The sequence below is a fragment of the Oncorhynchus masou genome, chromosome 29, assembly GCF_036934945.1.
Source record: "Oncorhynchus masou masou isolate Uvic2021 chromosome 29, UVic_Omas_1.1, whole genome shotgun sequence".
NCBI lineage: Eukaryota > Metazoa > Chordata > Actinopteri > Salmoniformes > Salmonidae > Oncorhynchus > Oncorhynchus masou.
This window is the reverse complement of record NC_088240.1, coordinates 18,843,183-18,869,246: the sequence shown is the minus strand read 5'-3', so window position 1 is coordinate 18,869,246 and position 26,064 is coordinate 18,843,183. Positions and strand designations below refer to the sequence as shown.

The following is a 26,064-nucleotide window of genomic DNA, read 5'->3' as shown; positions in this document are numbered from 1 at the left end:
TTTCCTATGGGAACAAATGAGCCATGGTGGGCAGAACATACAAGAAGGGGCAGAGCCAAGCACGAGTTAACAAGATCCTATTGGCGCGCTCTAGCAATATCTGCATATTTCCTTGAGAGAACGCCTAGTCTGTGAAGCGCGCGTGACTCAATTTGCCTTTGTGCTCCTTTAAACAACGCGATTTTTGCAAAGGTGAAGTCTACAAACTTTAGTCCACTCTGTTGGTAACAGATGTACGTTTTGGGAACAGAAAACTGTATTGACGTCAAATGTTTCATCGATGTGAAAATTTGCAGAATTTCGGCCAAAATCTTCTCCCACTGCCCGCAATTGGGCTTCCTCTCAAAACCATATTTGGTAGTGAATGGAAACGCCAAGCAGATGCTTCACAATACACCCAGTGAAATATCTGTCTCATTGTTCTATCTGCTTTTTTACACACGAGTGGAGGTCCTCGGGACAGGTTGAAGACAGGTCTGTCAAATAAATTACAAACAGTGTTTACCAAAGTGCCAATATTTATTAGAGTTGGGCAGCAGGGCAATAAATAATGTTATATAAATTACATTCAGCTGGAAGATAGCACAGGCATGATAAAACACGGTAGGAACACGGTAGGATGGGGTTAACACACTAGTGGTAATTAACATGCAAAAGCGACCATTAATTCATAACTCGACTTGCCTCTGCTGTCGAACAAAAAATAGTTTTAAGAGGATAGCCAGTCCCGGAGCTCTCTGGGGTAGTGGTGGATCAAGACAAAAATACAAATTAGTTGTTTATTAGTTATTACCATATTATTCGTTTGTTGGTAAAACTCAGGGTACGATGAAAAGCATTTGTTCTCAAATTCTTGAGTACTGGAGCTAAACAGATACTAAGTTCAGGTAAGAGCAGTTAATCCACAGAAGTTACGTGAATATGTCACAGCGCGCGTAAATCCACCGCACTCAAATTAGGTTCTAGTGAAGAGGCACATCAAAGCACAGCTCACAGTGAAGCCACACAGAGCTATAATATTAAATACAGCAAGTTAACTACTAAATGGCTGATGCTCAAAGCTAATTATAAAAATGTAGTCCTTCCCCTTTAAAACACACAATGATGTAAATAAAAACAATGTTCAAGAAAGTAGTGCTTTACCTGAATGAGCTACAAGTTGCCACACCTAGAAACAAACTATATACTTAAAATCACATTTTATTGGTCACATACACATGGTTATCAGATGTTACTGCGAGTGTAGCGAAATGTTTATGCTTCTAGATCCGACAGTGCAGCAGTATCTAACAGGTAATATCTAACAATTCCACAACAAAACCTAATATCTAACAATTCCACAACAAAACCTAATATCTAACAAATTCCACAACAAAACCTAATATCTAACAATTCCACAACAAAACCTAATACACACAATCTATTAAAGGAATGAGAATATATAAGTATAAAATATATGGATGAGCAGTGACAGAGCAGTGAAGATGTAATAGATAGTAAAGAATAGATAGTGAAGGATACAGTATACAGTATATACATATGAGATGAGTAATGCAAGATATGTAAACATTCTTAGAGTGGCATTATTAAAGTGACTAGTGTTCCATTTATTAAAGTGGCCAATGATATCAAGTCTGTAGGTAGGCAGCCACCTCTCTGTGATAGTGGTGGCTGTTTAACAATCTGATGGCCTTGAGATAGAAGGTGTTTTTCAATGTCTCTGTCCCAGCTTTGATGCACCTGTGCTGACCTTGCCTTCGGGATGGTAGCGGGGGGAACAGGCAGTGGCTCCGGTGGTTATTGTCTTTGATCTTTTTTGCCTTCACGTGACATCGGGTGTTGTAGGTGTCCTGGAGGGCAGGTAGTTTGCCCCCGGGGATGTGGTGTGCAGACCGCACCACCTTCTGGAGAGTCCTGCGGTTGTGGGCGGTACAGTTGCCGTACCAGGCAGTGATACAGCCCGACTGGATGCTCTCAATTGTGCACTTTTAAAAGTTAGTGAGTCCTCCTAGACAGGGAAAGGCATGGCATCTTGGAGTGCAGCATTGACTACCTGACCTGGCTTGGCTTACACCCAGAGCACACCATGTGCTCCTCATTTATAGGGAGGGGCACATGTGTACTCAATCAGAGCACATTCAACATAGAATATAAATACTCAAAGTTACTACTTGTAACAAGGCAATCCTGACCCTGTTACACATATATAAGCCAACAGTCTATGGTTTTATGTGTTGAGATTTACTTGACAACTAAGTCTTTAAATGTTTATTCTGGCTGGAAATGAAATGGCATCAATTCCCCTGCTTAGGCCTACTAGCCCTGTTCTGAAGTTGATCTTTAGACCCGTCCCGTGTGCTTTAGTGTGGAAGTCGTAAAAATGGTGCAGTAAAATGTGTTGTTTTACAAGGTTGTTTTAAAGTAGATACAAGTTGGATGTTAAGATGTATTCACATCATCTAATGATGAAGCTGATAGTCAACACTACATGGTCATACAGGCAATATGGCTAAAAATGAATATCCATTGATGATCATGGTAGCCAATTCATTATATGTAAGGCTATGAGAAGTGTGAATAAAGGCTATTTGAAGGAACGAGTAAAAGCCAATTTATGCTTGAAATGAAAATGTGGTCGGGGGCTTCATATGAATGGTGTGACGCAACTGCGGAGCCTCCAGAGCCCAAATCAGCTTTGTACCGCATCGCCGTTTTCTAACAATACGGAGGGCTACGTATAGCTCCGCATTGACATGATTGGTTGACGGTAGGTGGGGGGGCGGTACGTCCTGTATAAACACAAACCCACTTCCTTGACAACTTCTTTCATAATAGCTCTGCTCTGCTTCGCTAGGTGCAAGAAGCATGAAAGCCCTGAAGTATGAAAGCCCTGCAGAGGCTGCATCGTAGTAAATGCTGTACTGCCTCTACAGTTGAGCCTTTAAGATTGCCTTTAGGCCTACAGTAGACAGGTTAGATATAGGGTGGGAACCATGGTTTTATTTTGTGTTTCCCAGGGGACCCTAATTGAAGAAGGACATGACAGAATGCATAAAACCACCAGGATGGCCAGCGATGGAGTTAGGGATTGAGACCAAGGGCAGGGGCCAGTCTGCCATACTATTTTTGTCCAGACATCATCCGATACATGGCTACACATACATGTCCTCTTCCTCAATGACGATGGCAGTATTATCAGAAGCACCTGTCATTTTACTAATGAAATGTGTTAACTAAGGTAATTTAACTGTTAAAATTAAATATAATTTATTTTTCTTTTCTCTGCCCTGCTCTGAAAGCGCCTAATTTATGCAGTTTAATTTCAATAAAAATCACTTTTGCAATCATATCTCATGAAACAATGAATGGAAACTGTCAGGGTGGAATAGTCCATTATTATGAACCAGTTCATGGATGATGAATGACACTTGTTACTTCTATTATAAGAAATAATTGGATTATATTAATATTTATATGAAGTATATGTATATGTATGAAAATACATTATTGATATATTAGGAATTATTAAGGATTCATTAATATGGAGGTTGCACAGCTCACAAGGCCCTTTAAGGATGTGAGGCCTGAGGTAATTGCCTCTTCTGCCTAATGGTATGTCTGCTACTGTGGACAACCAGATGAGAGCTTGTCTGGAGGCAAGAGTAGAGGTTGTGCAGCGTTGCAATGCCAATGTATTTCTTTGAGGGCAACTATTTTTAGGACCAGTCTGTTGAGGACAAATGTTTGGGCTGTGGTAGACTTTTTCTGAGAAGGTATGCGTTACATTGACTTCGTTCGGGAGCATCACATCCATGATGCTTTGTGGGTAAATGGTGATTGACTGATCTACAAATAACAATAAGTAGTTATTTATGATGCAAGGGGATTTGTACATTAGTCAGTCAGCAGATCGCCTGCACTGTTGGCTACAATGTCGAAAAAGCCCATTAACTTCTGGGAGAACAATTTATTTGACATATTCGTTTTATTGCAGACTTTACAAAAACACAATGACATTGAAATGTGCACGGAGAAACGTCAACCAGTCACCCGTTTGTTGGCATTCCAAAATACTATTACTGTAAATTACTGGTTGTTGCTCTCTATAGAAAAAGAAAATATGATTCATGTAATTACAAAGGGGTCTTTATATTCCAAACCCCACAAGGCCTAGTCTAGTGCAAAATCAGTTGAGAACTTCACAGATTGTGGTTATGCCTTCTCTATTAGCCTATAGGCCTAGACATGTCATTTTCTGACCAGCCTCACACAGTTAAACAAAAATAAATCAAATTTAAACAAAGATGAAAAGATATGGAAGAGAGGTGGATAGCTACTGTGACAATCAACAGTTGCACAGTCACAATGAATGAACTACACTGTATTTTAAAGGTTCAAGGGGAAATTTCTCCACCTAGTGGTTAACAAAAAAAGAAACGCTGAAATATACTGAAGGATGATCAACTTTTCAAACTTGTGTCTCGATTGAAGGTAAATTATTTGTATACATACTCTATATGGCTCCTGAACACACTTTAAAATGGTATCAGGACATATTCACACCTAATATGGAGCTAAAAGACTTTGACTTTGAACATTTTGCAGATTCACATTTTGTAGGCACTTTTGCATAGCTCTTCATTATTTGTACCTGAGTGCATACAACCCTCTGTAATTATTGGTCTAAGCGTCTGTTGAATGGAGAGAAATCAGTTATTTTGGCACAGCTGTCCCTTGTTCTGACTTCTGACTGGAAGATAATGCTGGTGCTATGTTTCTGTTTGTATGCCATCAGGATTAAACACAGAGAAAACAGTTGCTCCTGCTATATTTGAAGGTGATATAATGCACAATGGATTCCATTGCAGGGATGTGTGTCACAATTTCACTTTCCAAACAACATGACAGCTGCAAATAGCCTCCGTCACTGGATGCCAGGGATCGGGGCCATACTGTTTGGTCAGACCCCTGAGGATAGGGTTTTGTCCTCCTATGACAGCAGTGTGTGCATGTGTGTGTTTTTGTGCATGCCTGCTTACATTTGCAAGCTTGTAAATGTTTGTGTTATTATAATGGGCAGCTGGACAGACAGTGGGACAGTTTTTAGCATAGTGAATGTGCAAGTTTAAAGTACAATATTCTCAGACTTTAAAGGTACTTTAAAACATCAAAAACATACAATGCAATTATCTGTTATTTTTTTGAAGGCTTTTTCCACACAGTGATTTAAAAGGTATATTTATATTTTGCTTCCATGTCAATATTTGATCAACGTTATGAAAGTCCATGTTTCAAGCTTGGCCAGCCACTTGTTGCTCTAACAAAAACAACCAGTTCTTCCAGCACCAATGGTCACAGTCTTAAAGCTTAGTCCAATATGCAGAAGTTCTCAAGATCCATTCAACACACTCCCAGGGAGCTTACAGACCCCAATGTCTTTCTTCCTGTAGTGCTCATGGAGTCCTAGGCCAGGCAATCTTCCACAGTTCCCCCAGATTTGGGCTGAATGGAGCCCTTCACTTGGAGTTTGCTAACACATCCATCTTTAGGCCCAGTGTCTGCCTTGTCTGCTCCCCTTCTCTGTCTCTGGCTGGGTATATAGACCCAGCCTGCTCCACTCTCATCTAAGCAGGGCCTTTCTCTCTCTGTGTGTCTGAAAGTCCTCTCCCTCCACACCTTCTAAGCCCCTCTCTGTCTCTCTCTCTCCGTCTGTCTGGTTCTACACGGCCAGGTCGTCTGGTCGAACCCGGCTGCTGGTGCTGCTGATCTTACTGAGACTCTGTTTGTCCTTCAGGTACGCGGTATGCAGTAAGGGTGGCGCAGAGCACCCGCTGGGCATCTCCCCTGGCACCTGGGTGTAGTTCATCCTCAGGAAACCTCCCTCTCCCTCCAGGTCGTCATGGGAATGGTGACGCTCGGTGGCTATGTTGACAGAGTTCTGCTGGTGCGCCATTCTGTTGTTGAAGGGGTGAGAAGGCATGGAGTTCATGGGGTTCACAGGGGCCAAGGGGGTCATTGTCCCCGACAACACCAAGCACTGGCGGAAGTCAGGGGGAGGGGTGCAGCCTGAGGAGTTGTGACTGGTCGGGTTGTCGGGGTCCCTGGTGAAGGGGATTGCCACAGCATTATGAGTGGTGTTTTTGAGGGAGGCACGAGTGCGTCTGCACTTCCTGTACCGCCTGTAGGCCAGGTGGTAGAGCTCGACCACAGAGAGGAGGAGGGAGACACCTGCCACCACCAGCATGAAGACTATGAATACGTTCTTTTCTGTGGGCCTGGACATGTAGCAGTTGACTGGGTTGGGGCAGGGCCAGGCCTTGCAGTGGTACAGAGCCCTGAGGAAGACTCCATAGATCATGTACTGGACCACGATGAAGATCACCTCCATCACAGTGCGGATCAGGATGCTCAGAATGTACGTGGATAACAGCGCCCCCCGCAGGCGAACTCGCCCAGATGCCTCTAGCACCTTCCCACAATCCCTCTGCTGGAGATACACCTTCTCACCCGATACGCTCCCCCCCTCTCCCCTCTCCTCCTCCTCCTCCTCCTTCCCCTCTGTCTTCTCCTGCTCCCTCCTTTTTCGTTTTTCATCCCTCCGCACTATGTGCATGGCGTGGCCCATGTAGATCAGTGATGGTGTGGACACGAAGACAATCTGTAGGACCCAGTAGCGGATGTGTGCGATAGGAAACGCCCGGTCATAACAGACGTTGGTACAACCAGGCTGCTGGGTGTCGCACAGGAAGTCACTCTGTTCGTCTCCCCATGAGGACTCAGCGGCTGTGCCCAGCACCAGGATCCTGAAGATGAAGAGGACGGTGAGCCACACCTTCCCCACCGACGTGGAATGTTCCTGAACTTCCTCCAGGAAGTTCCCCAGAAGACTCCAGTCCCCCATGTCTGATCACTCGTCACTGGTCACTGGCACACCTGAGAGAGGAGGAGAGGGAGAGAGAAAGATAGAGAGGGGCAGGGTATGGGTAAAGGAGAGAGAGAGAAATGGGTCAAGGAGGGAGGGAGAGAATGGAGAAGAGATAGAAAGATAGGTGGTGAAGAAAGAAAATGGGCAGAGTAAAGAAAGGAGACAAAATGCAGATTATGATCGACCATGACAGCCTAGAGACCCCTTATCCTGGTGATAAAATGACCAGTGTGTGTGTGGCATGGTCTAAATAGCCTGTGATCAGCCTGGAGACTTGGACACGACACAACGGCCTGAGAATGAACCTTTCCCACATCACACACAAACACAATGTATGTTTTATGACATTTCGAAGTAAATAGTGAGGTCGTTTCTGAGAAATTATATTTGGATGTTTTTGTTGCTATCCCTGACACTGACCCATTATAACCCAGATAATATATGACAGACAGAGCGATTGATGGACCATAGGGCAGCACAAGGCTAGGAGCTAATAGTTCCTAATGCTACAAATGGAATTCTGTGACAATCTTCATCATCTCCAGAGCACCTGGCAACAGTCCTCGGTCACCATGTTTGAACCGGTTAATTGACGTCTTTGATGTTTGATGTTTTTCACTCTCTCTACACTTTCCATCTCTAAGTTCCACTCCTCCTGTGATTTATATGTGTGTGCGTGTGTGTGTGTGTATATATGTGTGCCTGTGTGTATGTGTGCGTGTGTGCGTGTGCATGTGATGTTGCCCCTTGACCTCAGTGTGAGAGTTAGGGTGAGACCCCAAAATGGCAGTGACAGGCTGGTGTGTGTCTAATACCCCTATAAGGCATCTCAGTAGACAGCTTTATAGGTGTCTTAAACGCCCCGATCATCCAAGGATTAAACCAATCCATCAGTCCTCAACAGGAAACATCCGAGAGACAGAGAGCTGTCTAAATATATACCCAGAGCACGATTTAGGATGGCAATGAGTAACTAATAACAACGAGTTAGAGCAGAAAGGATGACGGTAGAACAGTCTGAGAGTTTTTTCCACCATTTCAGCCTCAGACTCACTTGTACCATTAAGTACTCACTGAGTGAACTAATCTGAATTTTACTACAAATACTCAACAGGATAAAAAAGTATCCTATACCTCTGTGTATACCTCCACCCACACACGCATACAAATACACACAAACATATCTTACCGTGTGTGTCATATCCCATTGATAGTTATCCATAAAGCTGGTTTGAAATGTTAGTTGAAATTCTCTTAGAACATGATTAAGACTACGTTGAGTAGGACACAGGCTCCGTCTTATCTGCCTCTCTCACCCTCCCTGTGAAGTGACCATGACCATGAGACGTTTTGCAGTTCTCTCTCCCTGGTTTATGGCAGCAGGATGGAAACCGGGTGGTGCTCCAAGCAGAGTCAGTGCTCTTATCCCCCCAGGCGGATTGCGTTTCAGGGAGGGGTGAGGTGAGGAGGGGGGAGGGGAGGGGAGAGGTTCAATAAGACTGGAACACTGGAAAAAGCACCACTATGAGAACAGGAGAGGGGAAATGTTAGCGGTGTCCATCCATGCCTTGAGCTCAGAACTGATATGTAGGAGAGTTAGCTAAGCTAGAACCCTTAAATTCCATGCTCCCTAAATGCTCGCAAAGTAATTGAATTCGCCACAGGGTCTTTAAAAAAACTCAATATCCAACTATCAAATCAACACACAGCTTTGGCTAGCTATAATGCTTTCTTGGCATTAGATAATGTGTGTACAGCAAGCCACAAAAAACAGAGGTGTAGCCAGCCTAGACAAGAGGAAGGGAATGAGAGCCTGGCCTTAACAATAGCAGGAGGTAGGAGTTAAAACAGTCATTTTGCTACCAGGCTGGACTGACAAAGGGTTTCCTCACAAGTTTATAACGCAACCTACAGGCTGTCTAGCCTCGCTGGTCAACATTACCTACATTATTAGGACCATGATGAAGTCAGAAGTATACATAGACTCCTATAGACTAATGTTGTGCTTAGTTAGTTGAAGTAAGTTATGGTATGTTCAGACAAAGTTTGCTCAAAGTGGTGAGGTCGTCTTTTGTTATTGTTCTTCATTCTGTGTCTTGAGCATTCCAGTAAGCTTTAGACCCGCACCCTTAAGAGTCACTCTTGATATTTCTGACTATGTTTATTTCTCAGACTTTATTTAACTTTTTTTTTGTTCACAGACAGAGTTGGCATGGTCAGTCAGAGGAGGGTAAGAGGGGTGAGAGGTAGAAGCACGGGCACCGGGGGCACAGACCTGTCACTGGAGCAATTATTAGTCTGTCAGTCTGTCTGGACAAACACACATACACACCGGCAGTAGAGTGGTGGGAACGGAATCTTAGCTACACTGAGAAACGGGGACAGAGCGGATATCTCAATCGGTTGGAGTAGGCCCGAGCGGTCTCAGTGTCTCCCTCCTTTACTTTACTTCCTGTTCTTATTCTCAGAGGAAGCAATCCAAAACAATATGATTTCCGAAAGACAAGCCACTTAAAAGGAAACCTCCCTCTTAATAAGTCGTAGTTGAGAAGTGAGCTAATTTGATATGAATGGAAAAGGAGGAGTGGCGGAGCTGGATGAGAGGAGTTATTGTTTTTTAGAAAGTGGTTGGCTGAAGGTAAGACGGTTTTGTTTAAATACAATGGGGAGGGATGCACTGCATTGAAAAATATGTTAACAAAAATGACAAGTTTTACGTATGTGTTATTACTAGTCAAAAGAGAAGTTCCAGTCATTTGTCCTGATGTATACATAGCACCACCTGGTATCTTCACATCTTTGCCGTCACATCTGAGATTGTTCCATTCCTAGATGCCCAGTAATAAATAGGGATTTACTGGAATACACTGGTAGCACCATGGATCATCTGTACACTGTCATAGCTGTCGTATTGGTTTATAATATCTGTCTCCGAGTAATGGGCTATGAGGTATGTAACACTGAGCACACTGGGTATTGCACATCACTCAGCTCCGTCTCTTTGACATTGATCAGAGCACAGGGGACGTTACAGAGCAGGTAGGCAGATGAGCCAATAAGCTGCGTCGACATGGAGCGAGTCTGTGGTCTGTATTGTACTGTATAGAGAAAGAGAGTTATTGTCAGTAAAAGAGAGTAAGATAATCCTGTATGTTTAGAGATGGAGGGATGGGGTTGTGGTTGAACAGTAGGCCTACACACTTTGCATTGAGTGAGGTTGCACTTCATTTAGTGAACACACTGTAAACGGAGGGCTACAGAGGATTGGAAAAGTGGGTGTCAAGCCTTAACTCTTACCATAGGGACCTGTAGTGGAGCAACCTATAGACAGAGAGTGGATCAGGAAATAACAAGAGAGACACACAGAGTGATATGGACAACCTGTGGTCCAATATAGTAAAGGTAGAATCTTGGCTGGTATTTACAGCCGTTTATACATACATGGACATTGAGTTGACCGAGGCTGGAGAGCAGCCAGGCTGTATTCCTTAGAGATGAAATGGCTAGCAAACTGCATTGCTAGTGTATGTAGGTGACTGCTGTTCCACTGCAGTGCAGCTACAGACCCAGCAGCAGCAGCAGGGCTAACAAAGCCATTGGAATGAATGCAGTGTGTTCTCTCCATGCAGGGCAGGCAGCAACACAACAACAATAAATCCTGTCTGACGCCTCTCCTCTCTGCCTGGGCTCAAAGCATTGCCTTAGAGGGCAGTTAGTCCTTCTCCAGCTGGAGAGCCACCACTCCAAACGCTGAGTGTAAGACTTTTTTCTGCGCTAACAAGTGACGTTTAACAAGTGATGACTCATTTGAAAACCCTAACCCACAACCCCAGTTAGTCCTCTATCAAGTCTTCAATGCTCTATCTTTCCTTACCACAGGTATATAGACTCTCGCAAGAGTACTATCAGAACTGGTCAGTCTACCTTACTGAACTATATGAGAGAAAAGTGATTCCCTCACACCGACAAGTAAATGAGAAAACTTTACACAGGCTTGTTGAGAGAAATCTGTCTTGCTACAAAACAGCCACCCCCCTCCATCCCCTACTCTTTCCAACCCCTTCCCATCACAACCCTGTTCTCCCTCCCAATCTCCCCCACCCATCATGCACAATCTCTCCCTCCTCTCATGTATCCACCAGATGAGAACAACAGGAGGCAGGATTGATTTATACACATACTCCCTTTAATGCTGTCAGTAGTCTGACCCACTGACGTGCACCTTTTCTGTTCTCATAGAGGACAACACTATATATAACAACAACATACAGTATATAACAGCAATATATACAACAAAAATATATAGAACAACAATATCCAGTTTATAACAACAGTATATTTATTTATTTAACTAGGCAAGTCAGTTAAGAACAAATTCTTATTTTCAATGACAACCTAGGAACAGTGGGTTAACTGCCTGTTCAGGGGCAGAATGACAGATTTGTACCTTGTCAGGTCAGGGGTTTGAACTTGCAACCTTCCGGTTAGTAGTCCAACGCTCTAACCACTAGTCTACCCGGGCGGCAGCAATAACAACAATATATAGGAAAACAACAATATATAGAACAACAACATATAAAACAATATATATAACAACAATATACAGTATATAACAACATTATATAGAACAACAATATGTAGAACAACAATATACAGTATTTAACAACAATAAATAGCCCAACAATGTACAGTACCATTCAAAAGTTGGGACACATCTATTCATGCATGGGTTTTTCTTTTTACTATTTTCTACTTTGTAGAATAATAGTGAAGACATCAAAACTATGAAATAACATATATGGAATCATGGGTTGAATATATTTGGATTTGTTTAACACTTTTTTGGTATTTACATGATTCCATATGTGTTATTTCATAGTGTTGATGCCTTCACTATTATTCTACAATGTAGAAAATAGTCAAAATAAAGAAAAACCCTTAAATGAGTAGGGATGTCCAAACTTTTGACTGGTACTGTTTATAAATATAGAACAACAATATACAGAACAACAATATATAACACAACAATATACAGTATATAACAACAACATATAGAACAACAATATACAGTATATAACAACATTATATGTAACAACAATATATAGAACAACAATATATAGAAAGTATTCAGACCCCTTGACTCTTTCCACATTGTGTTACATTACAGCCTTATTCTAAAATGTATGAAATGGTTTTTTCCCTCATCAATCTACACACAATACCCCACAAGGACAAAGTAAAAACAGGTTTTTAGAGATTTTTGCAAATGTATAAAAAATACAAACTGAAATATCACATTTACATAGGTATTCAGACCCTTTACTCAGTCCTTTGTTGAAGTACCTTTGGCAGCGATTACAGCCTCGAGTCTTGTTGGGTATGAAGCTACAAGCTTGGCATACCTGTATTTGGGGAGTTTCTCCCATTCTTCTCTGCAGATCATCTCAACCTCTATCAGGTTGGATGGGGAGCGTTGCTGCACAACTATTTTCAGGTCTCTCCAGAGATGTTCGATCGGTTTCAAGTCCGGGCTCTGGCTGAGCCACTCAAGGGCATTCAGAGATTTATCCCGAAGCCACTCCTGCGTTGTCTTGGCTGTGTGCTTAGGGTAATTGTCTTGTTGGAAGGTAAACTTTCGCCCCATTCTGAGGTCCTGAGCACTCTGGAGCAGATTTTCATCAAGGATCTCTCTGTACTTTGTTCCATTCATCTTTTCTTCGATGCTGACTAGTCTCCCAGTCCCTGACATTGAAAAACATCCCCAAAGCATGATGCTGCCACCACCATGCTTCACCGTAGGGATGGTGCCAGGTTTCCTCCAGACGTGAAACTTGGAATTTAGAACAAAAAGTTCAATCTTGGTTTCATTAGACCAGTGAATCAAGTTTCTCATGGTCTGAAAGTCCTTTTAGTGCCTTTTGGCAAACTCCAAGCGGGCTGTGATGTGACTTCTACTCAGGAGTGGCTTCCGTCTGGCCACTCTACCATAAACGTCTGATTGGTGGAGTGCTGCAGAGATGGTTGTCCTTCTGAAAGGTTCTCCCATCTCCACAGAGGAACTCTGGAGCTCTGTCAGAGTGACCATCGGTTCTTGGTCACCTCCCTGACAAAGGCCCTTCTACCCCGATTGCTCAGTTTGGCTGGACGGCCAGCTCTAGGAAGAGTCTTGGTGGTTCCAAATTTCTTCCATTTAAGATTATTATTATTTTTTTGCCTTTGTTTAACCAGGTAGGCAATTTGAGAACAAGTTCTCATTTACAACTGCAACCTGGCCAAGATAAAGCAAAGCAGTTCGACACATACAACAACACAGAGTTACACATGGAGATAGAACAAACATACAGTCAATAACACAATAGAAAAAGTATAAAAGTATAATACAGTACAAAACAAGTCTATATACAATGTGAGCAAATTAGGTGAGATAAGGGAGGTAAAGGCAATAAAAAAGCCAAGGTGAATGCGAATGTAGAAATACTGGGGTGCAAGGGAGCAAAATAAATAAATAGAGTAGGGGATGAGGTAATTGTTGGGCTATGTACAGGTGCAGTGATCTGTGAGCTGCTCTGACAGCTGGTGTTTAAATCTGGTGAGGGAGATAAGTGTTTCCAGTTTCAGAGATTTTTGTAATTCGTTCCAGTCATTGGCAGCAGAGAACTGGAAGGAGAGGCGGCCAAAGGAGGAATTGGCCCTGGGGGTGACCAGTGAAATACACCTGCTGGAGCGCGTGATACGGGTGGGTGCTGCTATGGTGACTAGCGAGCTGAGATAAGGTGGGTCTTTACCTAGCAGGGTCTTGTAGATGACCTGGACCCAGTGGGTTTGGCGAGTATGAAGCGAGGGCCAGCCAACGAGAGTGTACAGGTCGCAGTGGTGGGTAGTATATGGGGCTTTGGTGACAAAACGGATGGCACTGTGATAGACTGCATCCAATTTGATGTGACTTTTGAAGGAGAGTTTACAGTCTAACCAGACATCTAGGTTTTTGTAGTTGTCCACATATTCTAAGTCAGAACCGTCCAGAGTAGTGATGCTGGGCGGGCGGGCAGGTGAAGGCAGCAATCGGTTGAAGAGCATTTAGTTATACTTGTATTTAAGAGCAGTTGGAGGCTACGGAAGGAGAGTTGTATGGCATTGAAGCTCGTCTGGAGGGTAGTTAACACAGTGTCCAAAGAAGGGCGAGAAGTATACAGAATGGTGTCGTCTGCGTGGAGATGGATCAGAGACTCATCAGCAGCAAGAGCGACATCATTGATGTATACAGAGAAAAGAGTTGGCCCAAGTATTTAACCCCGTGGCACCCCCATAGAGACTGCCAGAGGCGCAGACAACAGGCCCTCCGATTTGACACACTGAACTCAATCGGAAAAGTAGTTGGTGAACCAGGCGAGGCAATCATTTGAGAAACCGAGGCTGTTGAGTCTACTGATGAGGATGTGGTGATTGACAGAGTCGAAAGCCTTGGCGAGGTCAATGAATACGGCTGCACAGTATTGTTTCTTATTGATGACGGTTAAGATATTGTTTAGGACCTTGAGTGTGGCTGAGGTGCACCCATGACCAGCTCTGAAACCAGATTGCATAGCAGAGAAGGTACGGTGGGATTCGAAATGGTCGGTAATCTGTTTGTTAACTTGGCTTTCGAAGACCTTAGAAAGGCAGGGTAGGATAGATATAGGTCTGTAGCAGTTTGGGTCAAGAGTGTCCCCCCCCTTTGAAAAGGGGGATGACCGCAGCTGCTTTCCAATCTTTGGGAATCTCAGACGATACGAAAGAGAGGTTGAACAGGCTAGTAATAGGGGTTGCAACAATTTCGGCAGATAATTTTAGAAAGAAAGGGTCCAGATTGTCTAGCCCAGCTGATTTTGAGGGTGCCAGATTTTGCAGCTCTTTCAGAACATCAGCTGACTGGATTTGGGAGAAGGAGAATGGGGAAGGGTTGGGCGAGTTGCTGTGGGGGTGCAGTGCTGTTGACCGGGGTGGGGGTGGGGGTAGGGGTAGCCAGGTGGAAAGCAAGCCGTAGAAAAATGCTTATTGAAATTCTCAATTATAGTGGTTTTATCGGTGGTGACAGAGTTTCCTATACTCAGTGCAGTTGGCAGCTGGGAGGAGGTGCTCTTATTCTCCATGGACTTAACAGTGTCCCAGACCTTTTTTGAGTTTGTGTTGCAGGAAGCAAATTTCTGCTTGAAAAAGCTAGCCTTGGCTTTTCTAACTGCTTGTGTATATTGGTTTCTAACTGCCCTGAAAAGTTGCATGTCATGGGGGCTGTTCAATGCTAATGCAGAATGCCTCAGGATGTTTTTGTGCTGGTTAAGGGCACTCAGGTCTGGAGAGAACCACAGGCTATATCTGTTCCTTGTTCTAAATTTCTTGAATATGGCATGCTTATTTAAGATGGTGAGGAAGGCATTTGTAAAGAATAACCAGGCATCCTCTACTGACGGAATGAGGTCGATTAGAAAGGCCTGCTCGCTGAAGTGTTTCAGGGAGCGTTTGACAGTGACGAGTGGAGGTCGTTTGACCGCTGAACCAGTAAGGATACAGGCAATGAGGCAGTGATCGCTGAGATCTTGGTTGAAAACAGCAGAGGTGTATTTAGAGGGCAAGTTGGTTAGGATGATATCTATGAGGGTGCCCGTGTTTACGGCTTTGGGGTGGTACCTGGTAGGTTCATTGATAATTTGTGTGAGATTGAGGGCAACAAGCTTAGCTTGTAGGATGGCTGTGGTGTTAAGCATGTCCCAGTTTAGGTCACCTAGCAGCACAATCTCTGAAGATAGATGGGGGGGCAATCAGTTCACATATGGTGTTCAGAGCACAGCTGGGGGCATAGGATGGTCTATAGCATGTGGCAACGGTGAGAGACTTGTTTTTATAGAGGTGGATTTTTAAAAGTAGAAGTTCAAATTGTTTGGGTACAGACCTGGATAGTAGGACAGAACTCTGCAGGCTATCTTTGCAGTAGATTGCAACACCGCCCCCTTTGGCCGTTCTATCTTGTTTGAAAATGTTGTTGTTAGGGATGGAGACTTCAGTTTTTGGTGGTCTTCCTAAGCCAGGATTCAGACACAGCTAGGACATCTGGGTTGGCAGAGTGTGCTAAAACAGTGAATAAATCAAACTTAGGGAGGAGGCTTCTAATGTTAGCATGCATGAAACCAAGGCTTTTACGGTTACAGAAGTCAACAAAAGGGAGCGCCCGGGGAATAGGAGTGGAGCTAGGCACTGCAGGGCCTGGATTAACCTCTACATCACCAGAGGAACAGAGGAGGAGTAGGATAAGGTTACGGCTTAAAGCTATGAGAATTGGTCGTCTAGGACGTCCGGAACAGAGAGTAAAAGGAGCAGGTTTCTGGGGGCGATAAAATAGATACAAGGTATAATGTACAGACAGAGGTATGGTAGGATGTGAATATAGTGGAGGTAAACCTAGGCATTGAGTGATGATGAGAGAGATATTGTCTCTAGAAACATCATTGAAACCAGGTGATGTCATTGCAGATGTGGGTGGTGGAGCTGAAGGGTTGGATAAGGTATATTGAGCAGGGCTAGAGGCTCTACAGTGAAATAAGCCAATAAACACTAACCAGAACAGCAATGGACAAGGCATATTGACAGTAAGGAGAGGCCTGCTTAGCCGAGTGATCATAAGGGTCCAGTGAGTAGTGAGGTTGTTTGGGGTCACGGGCGATTCAGACAGCTAGCTGGGCCATGGGTAGCAAGCTAGCATAAGACGGAGGTCTGCTTTTAGCCACCTTGTGCGTTTCCGTTGGTAGATTAGTGGGGTTCCGTGTGGTAGAGGGGACCAATCCAATTGGCAAAATAGTTATAGTTATAGTGGCCCAGGAAAATTGTCCCATAGACCTATTCAGCTAGCAGCCGATATGTTCAAGACAGCTAACGAATTATGGGCCACAGTTAGCAGATGGACGTTCAGGTAATGTCGCGACGGATGGGCCAGTTGAATAAGTCCCTCGGGCAGATAACATTGGTAGTCCAGTCGTGAAGGCCCGGTGGGGCTCCGCATCGGCAGTAAAACGGGTCCGGCTTGGTGATTATAGCCCAGGAGTGGCTGATGGAACTCTTCAGCTGGCTAACTCCAGGATAATTGGTATTTGCTCCCGGACCAACGTTAGCCAATAGTCACCCAGATAGCAGCTAGCTAGCTGCAAGCTCCAGGTGAAAATGTCCAGAGCTTGTGGTAGGAATCAGGGTATATGGAGAGAAAATAGGTCCGGTATGCTCTGGTCTGAGTCGCGTTGTACAAGACTGGCGAAAGCTTTCTGAGCTAAGGATAGCTGATGACTGCTAGTCGTGTTTAGCTGAATACTAACGTTAGCTAGTGAACGGGCTAACTTCCGGCTAGCTTCTGTGTGGATTTCAGATTTGAGGTGAGTAATACTTTTAAAAGAAACAAACTGATTCGCACCACATTTGGTGAGGCGGGTTGCAGGAGAGTGTTTTGAAGTTACGTTTTTAGAAGAAAAAAAAATATATAAAAAGATATGCGAAGAAAAAAATATATATACCCGGGACACGACGAGGACAAAGGACGTCTGACTGCTACGCCATCTTGGATGAAGTGATGGAGAGAATGATTGTGATAAGGTTGCGTCTAGGTGGTAGGTGTAGGAGTCAGGCGCAGGAGAGCAAGGATGTCTGAGAAGCGTGTTTTAATAAGTGTTCCACCAGGAATGGCACAATCGTAAAAGGTACAACGCCCTCGACAACAGAGAACCCGTACAAATGCACGGAGGAACAAACAAAGTTTCGACAATCACACACTTAAGAATCTGTGAAAACAAATAACGGTATAACCTCACCGAGCACATCACAATGAAAGACTAATCCCGCACAAACTAGGCAGGCAACAGGGTACATATATACACATAGAAATTAATGCAAATGAAACCAGGTGTGAATAAGAACCATAGACAAAACAAACAGAAAAGGAAAAAGGGATCGTGATGGCTAGTAGACCGGCGAGCGCCACCCGAACAGGGAGAGGAGCCACCTTTGGTAGAAGTCGTGACAATGATGGAGGCCACTGTGTTCTGTTTTTTATTTTTATTATATATGCAAAAATGTCTAAAAACCTGTTTTCGCTTTGTCATTATGGGTTATTGTGTGTAGATTGATGGGATTTGTATTTAATTAATCAATTCTAGAAGTAGCTTGTAGCGTAACAAAATGTGGAAAAAGTCAATGGGTCTGAATACTTTCCGAATGCACTGTAGAACAACAATATATAGCAACAATATATATAACATCAATATAAAGAACAACAACATATAGAACAACAATATACATTATATAACATCAATATAAAGAACAACAATACATAGAACAACAATATACAGTATATAACATCAATATATAGAACAACAATTTGACTACCACGGCATCTTAAAAACATTTAGACACTCACTTTAAGAGCCATAGGTTTACACTGGGAGATTCCAGGCAATGCTATATGTTCAAATGAAACTCCTAGCAAAGAAGCAATATGCCTTGCCCATTAAGTATGTATTAGTGCCATTATGTATGGCTGAAAGGGCACGTTTTGTCAGATGGTATATGTGACTGTATGTCTGGTTGGTAGACCAAGGATTGTAATGTCCTGTATCCATATTACTGCATGTGCCTGTTCAACACGGAAGACATTGACAAATCTGGTAACATACTAACTAAACACCCATGGCCATTAACAAAGTTTTCTTTATTATTTTTATGTAGTCCTTGACCTGGATGTTTTAAGGTCTATCTATACCACTGTAGAAACAAAGCATACCATGTCACTGTATGCCACAGTTTGCACTTTAAGTAGATGCATACAAACCTCTGCCAACGACTCTTTGAAACCGAAATATCCCCACTAATAACAGTCCCGCTTGCATGTACTGTGCAGTGACAGCATAGCAACAGCGGCACAACCTCAGGGAAATATTAAGAAAACTTCAAATCCCCCTCCTCCCACCTTTCTCTTTGAAGTCCCAGTGCACTGCTTGGTGTACCATTAGAGAACAAAGATGTTGGATAAGGATGCCACACTCACCCTGAAATAAACCAGGTGCCCAATCGTTGTTTTGGTTTTAACAGACAGTACCAGTAAAAAGGGTTTTCTTTATTTTTACTATTTTCTGCATTGCAGAATATTAGTGAAGACATCAAAACTATGAAATAACACACATGGAATCATGTAGTAACCAAAAAAGTATTAAACAAATCAAATTATATTTTATATTTGGAATTCTTCAAAGTAACCACCCTTTGCTTCGATGACAGCTTTGCACACTCTTGGCATTCTTTCATCCAGCTTGATGAAGTAGTCACCTGGAATGCATTTCAATTAGCAAGTGTGCCTTGTTAAAAATTATTTGTGGAATTTCTTTCCTTCTTAATGCATTTGAGCCAATCAGTTGTGTTGTGACAAGGTAAGAGTAGAGGACCAAGTCCATATTATGGCAAGAACAGCTCAAATAAGCAAAGAGAAATTACAGTCCATCATTACTTTAAGACATGAAGGTCAGTCAATGCGTAAAATTTCAAGAACTTTGAAAGTTTCATCAAGTGCAGTCACAAAAACCATCAAGCACAATAATGAAATTAGCTTTCATGAGGACCGCCACAGGACAGGAAGACCCAGAGTTACCTCTGCTGCAGAGGACAAGTTCATTAGAGTTACCAGCCTCGGAAATCAACATCAACTGTTCAGAGGAGACTGCGTGAATTGCTGCAAATAAACCACTACTAAAGGACACCAATAATAAGAAGAGACTTGCTTAGGCCAAGCAACACAAGCTATGGACATTAGACCGGTGGAAATTTGTCATTTGGTCTAATGAGTCCAAATTTGAGATTTTTGTTTCCAACTGCCGTGTCTTTGTGAGACGCAGAGTAGGTGAACAGATGATATCTGCATGTGTGGTTCCCAACGTGAAGCACGGAGGAGGTGTGATGGTGTGGGGGTGCTTTGCTGGTGACACTGTCAGTGATTTATTTAGACTTCAAAGCACACTTAACCAGCATGGCTACCACAGCATTGTGCAGCGATACACCATCCCATCTGGTTTGGGCTTAGTGGGACTATCATTTGTTCTTCAACAGGATAATGACCCAACAAGGAGATTGATGGAGTGCTGCATCAGACCTGGCCTCCACCCGACTTCAACCCAATTGAGATGGTTTGGGATGAATTGGACCGCAGAGTGACGGAAAAGCAGTCAACATGCTCAGCATATGTGGGAACTCCTCCAAGACTGTTGAAAAAGCATTCCAGATTAAGCTGGTTGAGAGACTGCCAAGAGTGTGCAAAGCTGTCATCAAGGCAAAGGGTGGTTACTTGGAAGAATATCAAATATAAAATATATTTAGATTTGTTTGACCTTTTTGGTTACTACATTTGTGTTATTTCATAGTTTTGATGTCTTCACTATTATTCTACAATGTAGAAAATAGTAAAAAATAAATAAAAACCCTTGAATGAGTAGGTGTGTCCAAACTTTTGACTGGTACTGTATATGTATGAGATGGAAACTGTTTGAGGTCTGAGTGACCCTCCTCTCTAAGCACCGGGAGCATCCCCTGGATTAACATTGACTATTAGTTTAATCATGAATGGGTGGGGATAGAGGGTGGCAGGGGGGCCACATGACTGCTACTTACAGAGCAGCGAGCCACCAGCAGGCCATGGGGACTGGGAAGCCATAAATCAGTCACAGTCTCACCCCTCAAGACACCACACAGCTAGCCAGATGATCTGCTACCTTACATGGAGGTCTGCCTTCTCATCTGCCCACTAACTGTACAGACCCACATGAGCTATTGTTTTAACTGCATAGTGTTACTGGGTCGCTCAGACCAGACACCAGCCTGTTGCCAGAGGGGAAGACAGTTGATCTTATCTATTTGATGTTTGATTATCAAGTACCTTTATTTAAGTTAAGTTTTGAAAGGAAATGTTCTGTTATTGCACATATTTCTAGTTTGATTATAAAGTTGAGGTTCATATTTTCTGTGGTTATCAGGATTATCAAATTGTATTAAATCCATAATTTAATTGTTTTTATGTCACTAGTTTGTTTTCATGGAAAAGAGGGTAGAGAGTGAGGCAATGTCAGTAGCATACAGAACAGAGACCAAGTGTTACTTCAAATGTTTTACTGTTATCACTCAGTTTCCAAAGGCTCTTCTAGTGAACAGGGTTGTATCAGACCATGGAATGTTTGTGCCATACATTAACACTATTATAATGCTCTTTCTCATCAATAGCATCAGTATTTCCATCTGCACTGAAATGCATGCTTGTTATCATTTACTGTGTCAGTTTTCTCTCTTGTGTTTAGAAATGATAGGAAGTGAAGATTGCCCATCTCTGCCTGGCTTCTATATAAACTCTAATGACAAGGTGCTGTGTCATGTGTCATGAGACTATGTGCGTCTACGAGGTAAACAAAGAGCTATAGCTACAACACTGAAAAAGGTAGACATCTGTCACCTAAGCTGTAGAACATATGGGTACTCTTTAATGCCAAATTGGTATGTGTCTTGTATTTGTTAATGATGCCGTTTTGATATTTCATGATATTTCATGCCTTTTTAGTTTACTTATTTGATGACAATGGATAATTTCTTGTAGATGTTTAACGGTGGTGTAGCTGTATGAATATCCCTCATTGTCAGCAGCAAACTGATAAACACAAGAAAGAAACCTTTTGTAATATACACTGAGTGTACAAAACATTAAGAATACCCCCCCCCCCCCCTTCTGGACCGTTCTTGATACGCACAGAAAACTGTTGAGCATGAAAAACCCAACAGCGTTGCAGTTCTTGGCCGTCATTGAAAATAAGAATTTGTTCTTAACTGACTTGCCTAGTAAAATGAAGATAACATTTAAAAAAAACAAAAAAAAAACAGTGCGCCTGGCACCTACTACCATATCCTGTTTAAAGGCACTTATATTTTTTGTCTTGCACATTCACCCTCTGAATGGCACACACACAATCCATGTCTCAATTGTCTCAAAGCTTAAAAAACTTTCTTTAACCTGTCTCCTCCCCTTCATCTACTCTGACTGAAGTGACATCAATAAGGGATCATACTGTAGCTTTTACTTGGATTCACATGGTCAGTCTATGTCATGGAAAGATGTTTTGTACACTCAGTGTAAGGTTTGATATTTCAGCTGTGTCATCTTACACAGCTGAACGTTGAAGTAGTTTGTTCAATCAAATTTCAATCAAATGTATTTATAAAGCCCATTTTACATCAGCTGATGACACAAAGTGCTATACAGAAACCCAGCCTAAAAACCCAAACAGCAAGCAATGCAGAAGTAGACACACGGTGGCTAGGAAAAACTCCCGAGAACAGCAGGAAACTAGGAATAAACCTAGAGCGGAACCAGGCTCTGAGGGGTGGCCAGTCCTCTTCTGGCTGTGCCCGGTAGAGATTATAACAGTACATGGCCAAGATGTTCAAATGTTCATAGATGACCAGCAGGGTCAAATAATAATAATCACAGTGGTTGTAGAGGGTGTAACAGGTCAGCACCTCAGGAGTAAATGTCAGTTGGCTTTTCATAACCGAGCATTCAGAGTTAGAGACAGCAGGTGCAGTAGAGAGAGAGAGTCGAAAACAGCAGGTCAATACATTGTTAAAGTATATTTGCCTCTTGAGCTGCTGGCTGGATTAATTCTACTCTGGAGTAGAGGTATATGACTGGAGCTGGTGTCAAAGAGAAACACAACCAAAGAGTTTGAGTGAGGGAGAGAGAGAGAGCGTGCGGAGAGAGACTAAAAAGTGAAAGAGAAAAAGAGAACGGGAGACCGGGGAGGAGAGGGAGTGAGAGTAACAGTGTTTCAGTGTTTCAGTGTTTCTGGGACAATAGAGCTACTAATGCACACCAAAACCCCTAGAAATTGCCCCTCCACTCTTGTCTGTGACAGAGACTTCACGGCTATGGACCAGCGCCCTGTAAATGCTCTGTCTCAAATAGTAACTGACAGAGACACTGCGTATGATGCTTTAGTGGCACAGCAACAATACAGAATTAATAAAAGAGACAGATGTTATTTAGCATGCCTCTATACAACCCTTACACACACTCACTGAGTAACACCTGTATGATGCCTGTGGAGTGCACCTAAGAAAAGAGACTCTTTCCCTCCCACTGGGCAAAAACTGGTTGAATCAACATTGTTGTTTTCACATAATTTCAACAAAATAAATCTACGTGATGATGTTGAATCAACATGGAAAACTGATTGGATTTGCAAGAAGTCTTCAACGTAAGGGAAGTGTGACTTCTTTTCCCAAAACCTTTAACCTAAATTCAATGACATGGTGAAATGTTTAGTTAATTTCACATTGAATTCACAGTAGTTGACAACTCAACCAAATGTAAATCACAACTAGATGTTGAAATGACGTCAGTGCCCAGTGGGCTGAGTTTCCTTTATCTCCTTTGAAGTGTCCCCCTTATGTTTGTATGCACGATCGAAGGTGATGTGGTGGCATTTACCTGTTCTTGCTGCAGATGGTGATGGCTGTCAACACTGAGGAAGAGGGTCCTTGGAGCTGCTTCCTAGCAATGTCTTCCCCTCAGAGGTGGACGGAGTGGAGGATGGAGGATGGGACTGGGACTTAAAGGAGTGGTGACCTGGTCGGATGAGTGGAGATGTGCTGGCTTGGAGGACAGAGGTTGGTGGAGGTCAGTGATGCTGAGTCGTAACTCTTGCAGACAGCATCAGATGTCATCAAAAGGAGCTGGGTAAAGTAGTGTAGAGTAAGATCTGTGCAGAGTATAGTAGGATCTGAGTAGGTTAGAGTAGATAGGATAGGATCTGAGTTGAGTAGATAGGATAGGATCTGAGTAGTGTAGATAGGATAGGATCTGAGTCGAGTAGATAGGATAGGATCTGAGTAGAGTAGATTAGAGTAGATTAGAAAGGGTCTGAATAGAGTAGAGTAGGATCTTTGTAGAGTAGTGTAGAGTAGAGTAGGATCTTTGTAGAGTAGAGTAAAGTAGAATAGAGTAGAGTTGAGTAGGATCTTTATAGCGTAGAGTGTAGTAGTGCTGAGCACTGTGCCGTCCCAGGGTGAGAATGCTGGCCTGCGCAGGGGGCATGGGAAGAAAAGCAGGGGCATCACGAGAGAGCGTTTCCTCTATGCCCTCCTCCCTCTCTCTCCTCCTCCATATCCTCCTCCTCTTTCTTTCCTTACTTCCCTCCCAGTCTCCTCAAGCTACATCCCTCTCCCAGATTCCCTGGTTGGCTTCCTGCCACTTAACAGTATTTTGGTGGGAAGAATTCCTTAACATCAGGAAGGAAAGTATAATTGTGTTCAGGGATCAATATGAATTCTGTTCTGACAAAGATTCCAGCTGCATTATTTAGTTTTTATTGTGTTTTTTTTAGTTTACTACCATCAAGAGTATAGTCTGTATGTGGCAGTCAGCATAAACCTCAGACAGCAATACATTCTGTCCCAGCTTACTATATAACTACTGCAATTTTTCAGTTGTGAAATGTGTAGGTAATATGAGTAGTTATGTCAAGGAATATACGTAGTAGAATCACTCTACTGGGAAATAAATAGGATTTCAGATGACTGCAAGTAGTTATGAAATATTGTGTCTTCGAGCTTTAAAAAGGTTTTGTGGAAAATGTTTAGTGTTGCAAAGTTTCAAGTGTGTTATTTGCAGTAGATAATGTCATTGTTATATTTGAAACAGGTTGAATGTTTATGATACATTTTAAAAAAAATTATTGATTATGATTAATAGGTAACAAACTTTAAAAAATATGAACGTTGATCAGAATTCAATAACCATTTTAAATGAGCCAGAATCGGATACCTCACCCTTGTTCAACTACTCTGTAAACATGAAGTCAGCGATATTACAAGCATATCTGGCCTACTGTATAATACAGTATGCCCCACAGATGCCAACAACAATCGACCCCCTCCACTCTGTGGTGAGAATACCTGTTTTGGTCATGTCTTGTCTTCTCTCCCTCCTCCCTTGCTGTCAAACACGGTCCTGCTCTCGAGTCAGGAGACAAAGTTTGGGATACCGGCCGATACTCCTCTTCACCCTCTTCCTCCTCCTCCTCTCTCTTTTTTCTCTCCTCCTGTCCTGTACACAGAGCCAGTGTCTGGCCTGGCTGGTTCCACTGTTGTATGAGCCCGCAGATATATGACAACATTATATAATGGCAATCTTTTATGTGATTCCTCCTTGCTGCAGGGCTCGAGTGTGCACAAATGCAGCCTGTTCAAACAACTGTAATTATGTGGTGGGGGCACACACACACTGAATGTCACACACACCGAATGCCACACATGCACAAGTGTGCACACGTGTACATGGTCACGCATGCACACACAGTACACGCACATACATCATGACAATGTTAATTTAGTGGCAGGGGCACCTCTGTCGAATGTGACATTGCTTTCCATCACCTTGTGGGAACTCTGTTTTCATCTATAATGAGAGGAGTGAGAGGAGACATGGAAAAAGACCTTGTCCCGACAACACACATGCACACATGGAAAATGCTGGAAGGTGGGTGTTATCACCTTCCATCTTTCTTGCCAGCTCTAATCTACCATTGATTAGCCTCTAAAGGCTATAACGGCTTAGGCCACCTGGACTTCCCCTCACTCACTTTTCCCATGTATGGTTAGTTTAGTCAAGTAATATATCAATATTTTTTTTGCCATTTAGTTGATATCATCCCAGAGACTATACTGCTCCCTACAGTAGGTGCTGTCTGTGCTGGCCCCAGAGACTATACTGCTCCCTACAGTAGGTGCTGTCTGTGCTGGCCCCAGAGACTATACTGCTCCCTACAGTAGGTGCTGTCTGTGCTGGCCCCAGAGACTATACTGCTCCCTACAGTAGGTGCTGTCTGTGCTGGCCCCAGAGACTATACTGCTCCCTACAGTAGGTGCTGTCTGTGCTGGCCCCAGAGACTATACTGCTCCCTACAGTAGGTGCTGTCTGTGCTGGCCCCAGAGACTATACTGCTCCCTACAGTAGGTGCTGTCTGTGCTGGCCCCAGAGACTATACTGCTCCCTACAGTAGGTGCTGTCTGTGCTGGCCCCAGAGACTATACTGCTCCCT

General features: G+C 43.1%; 1 protein-coding gene across 2 annotated transcripts; it reads right to left on the bottom strand.

The window, feature by feature from the left end:
- Positions 1-3,972: 3,972 nt before the first annotated feature.
- On the bottom strand, positions 3,973-25,225 carry LOC135519123 (gap junction alpha-5 protein-like). Of its 2 annotated transcripts, none has more exons than XM_064944184.1 (3): positions 24,920-25,225; positions 23,454-23,618; positions 3,973-6,933 (listed from the first exon to the last, which is right to left on the bottom strand). In XM_064944184.1, exon 3 carries the CDS (start codon positions 6,899-6,901, stop codon positions 5,720-5,722), a length of 1,182 nt encoding a protein of 393 aa, XP_064800256.1. In that variant the 5' UTR covers positions 6,902-6,933; positions 23,454-23,618; positions 24,920-25,225; the 3' UTR covers positions 3,973-5,719. The 2 variants fall into 2 exon arrangements, with proteins under 2 accessions (XP_064800256.1, XP_064800257.1); XM_064944185.1 differs by having other exon boundaries at positions 23,454-23,614.
- Positions 25,226-26,064: the final 839 nt, after the last annotated feature.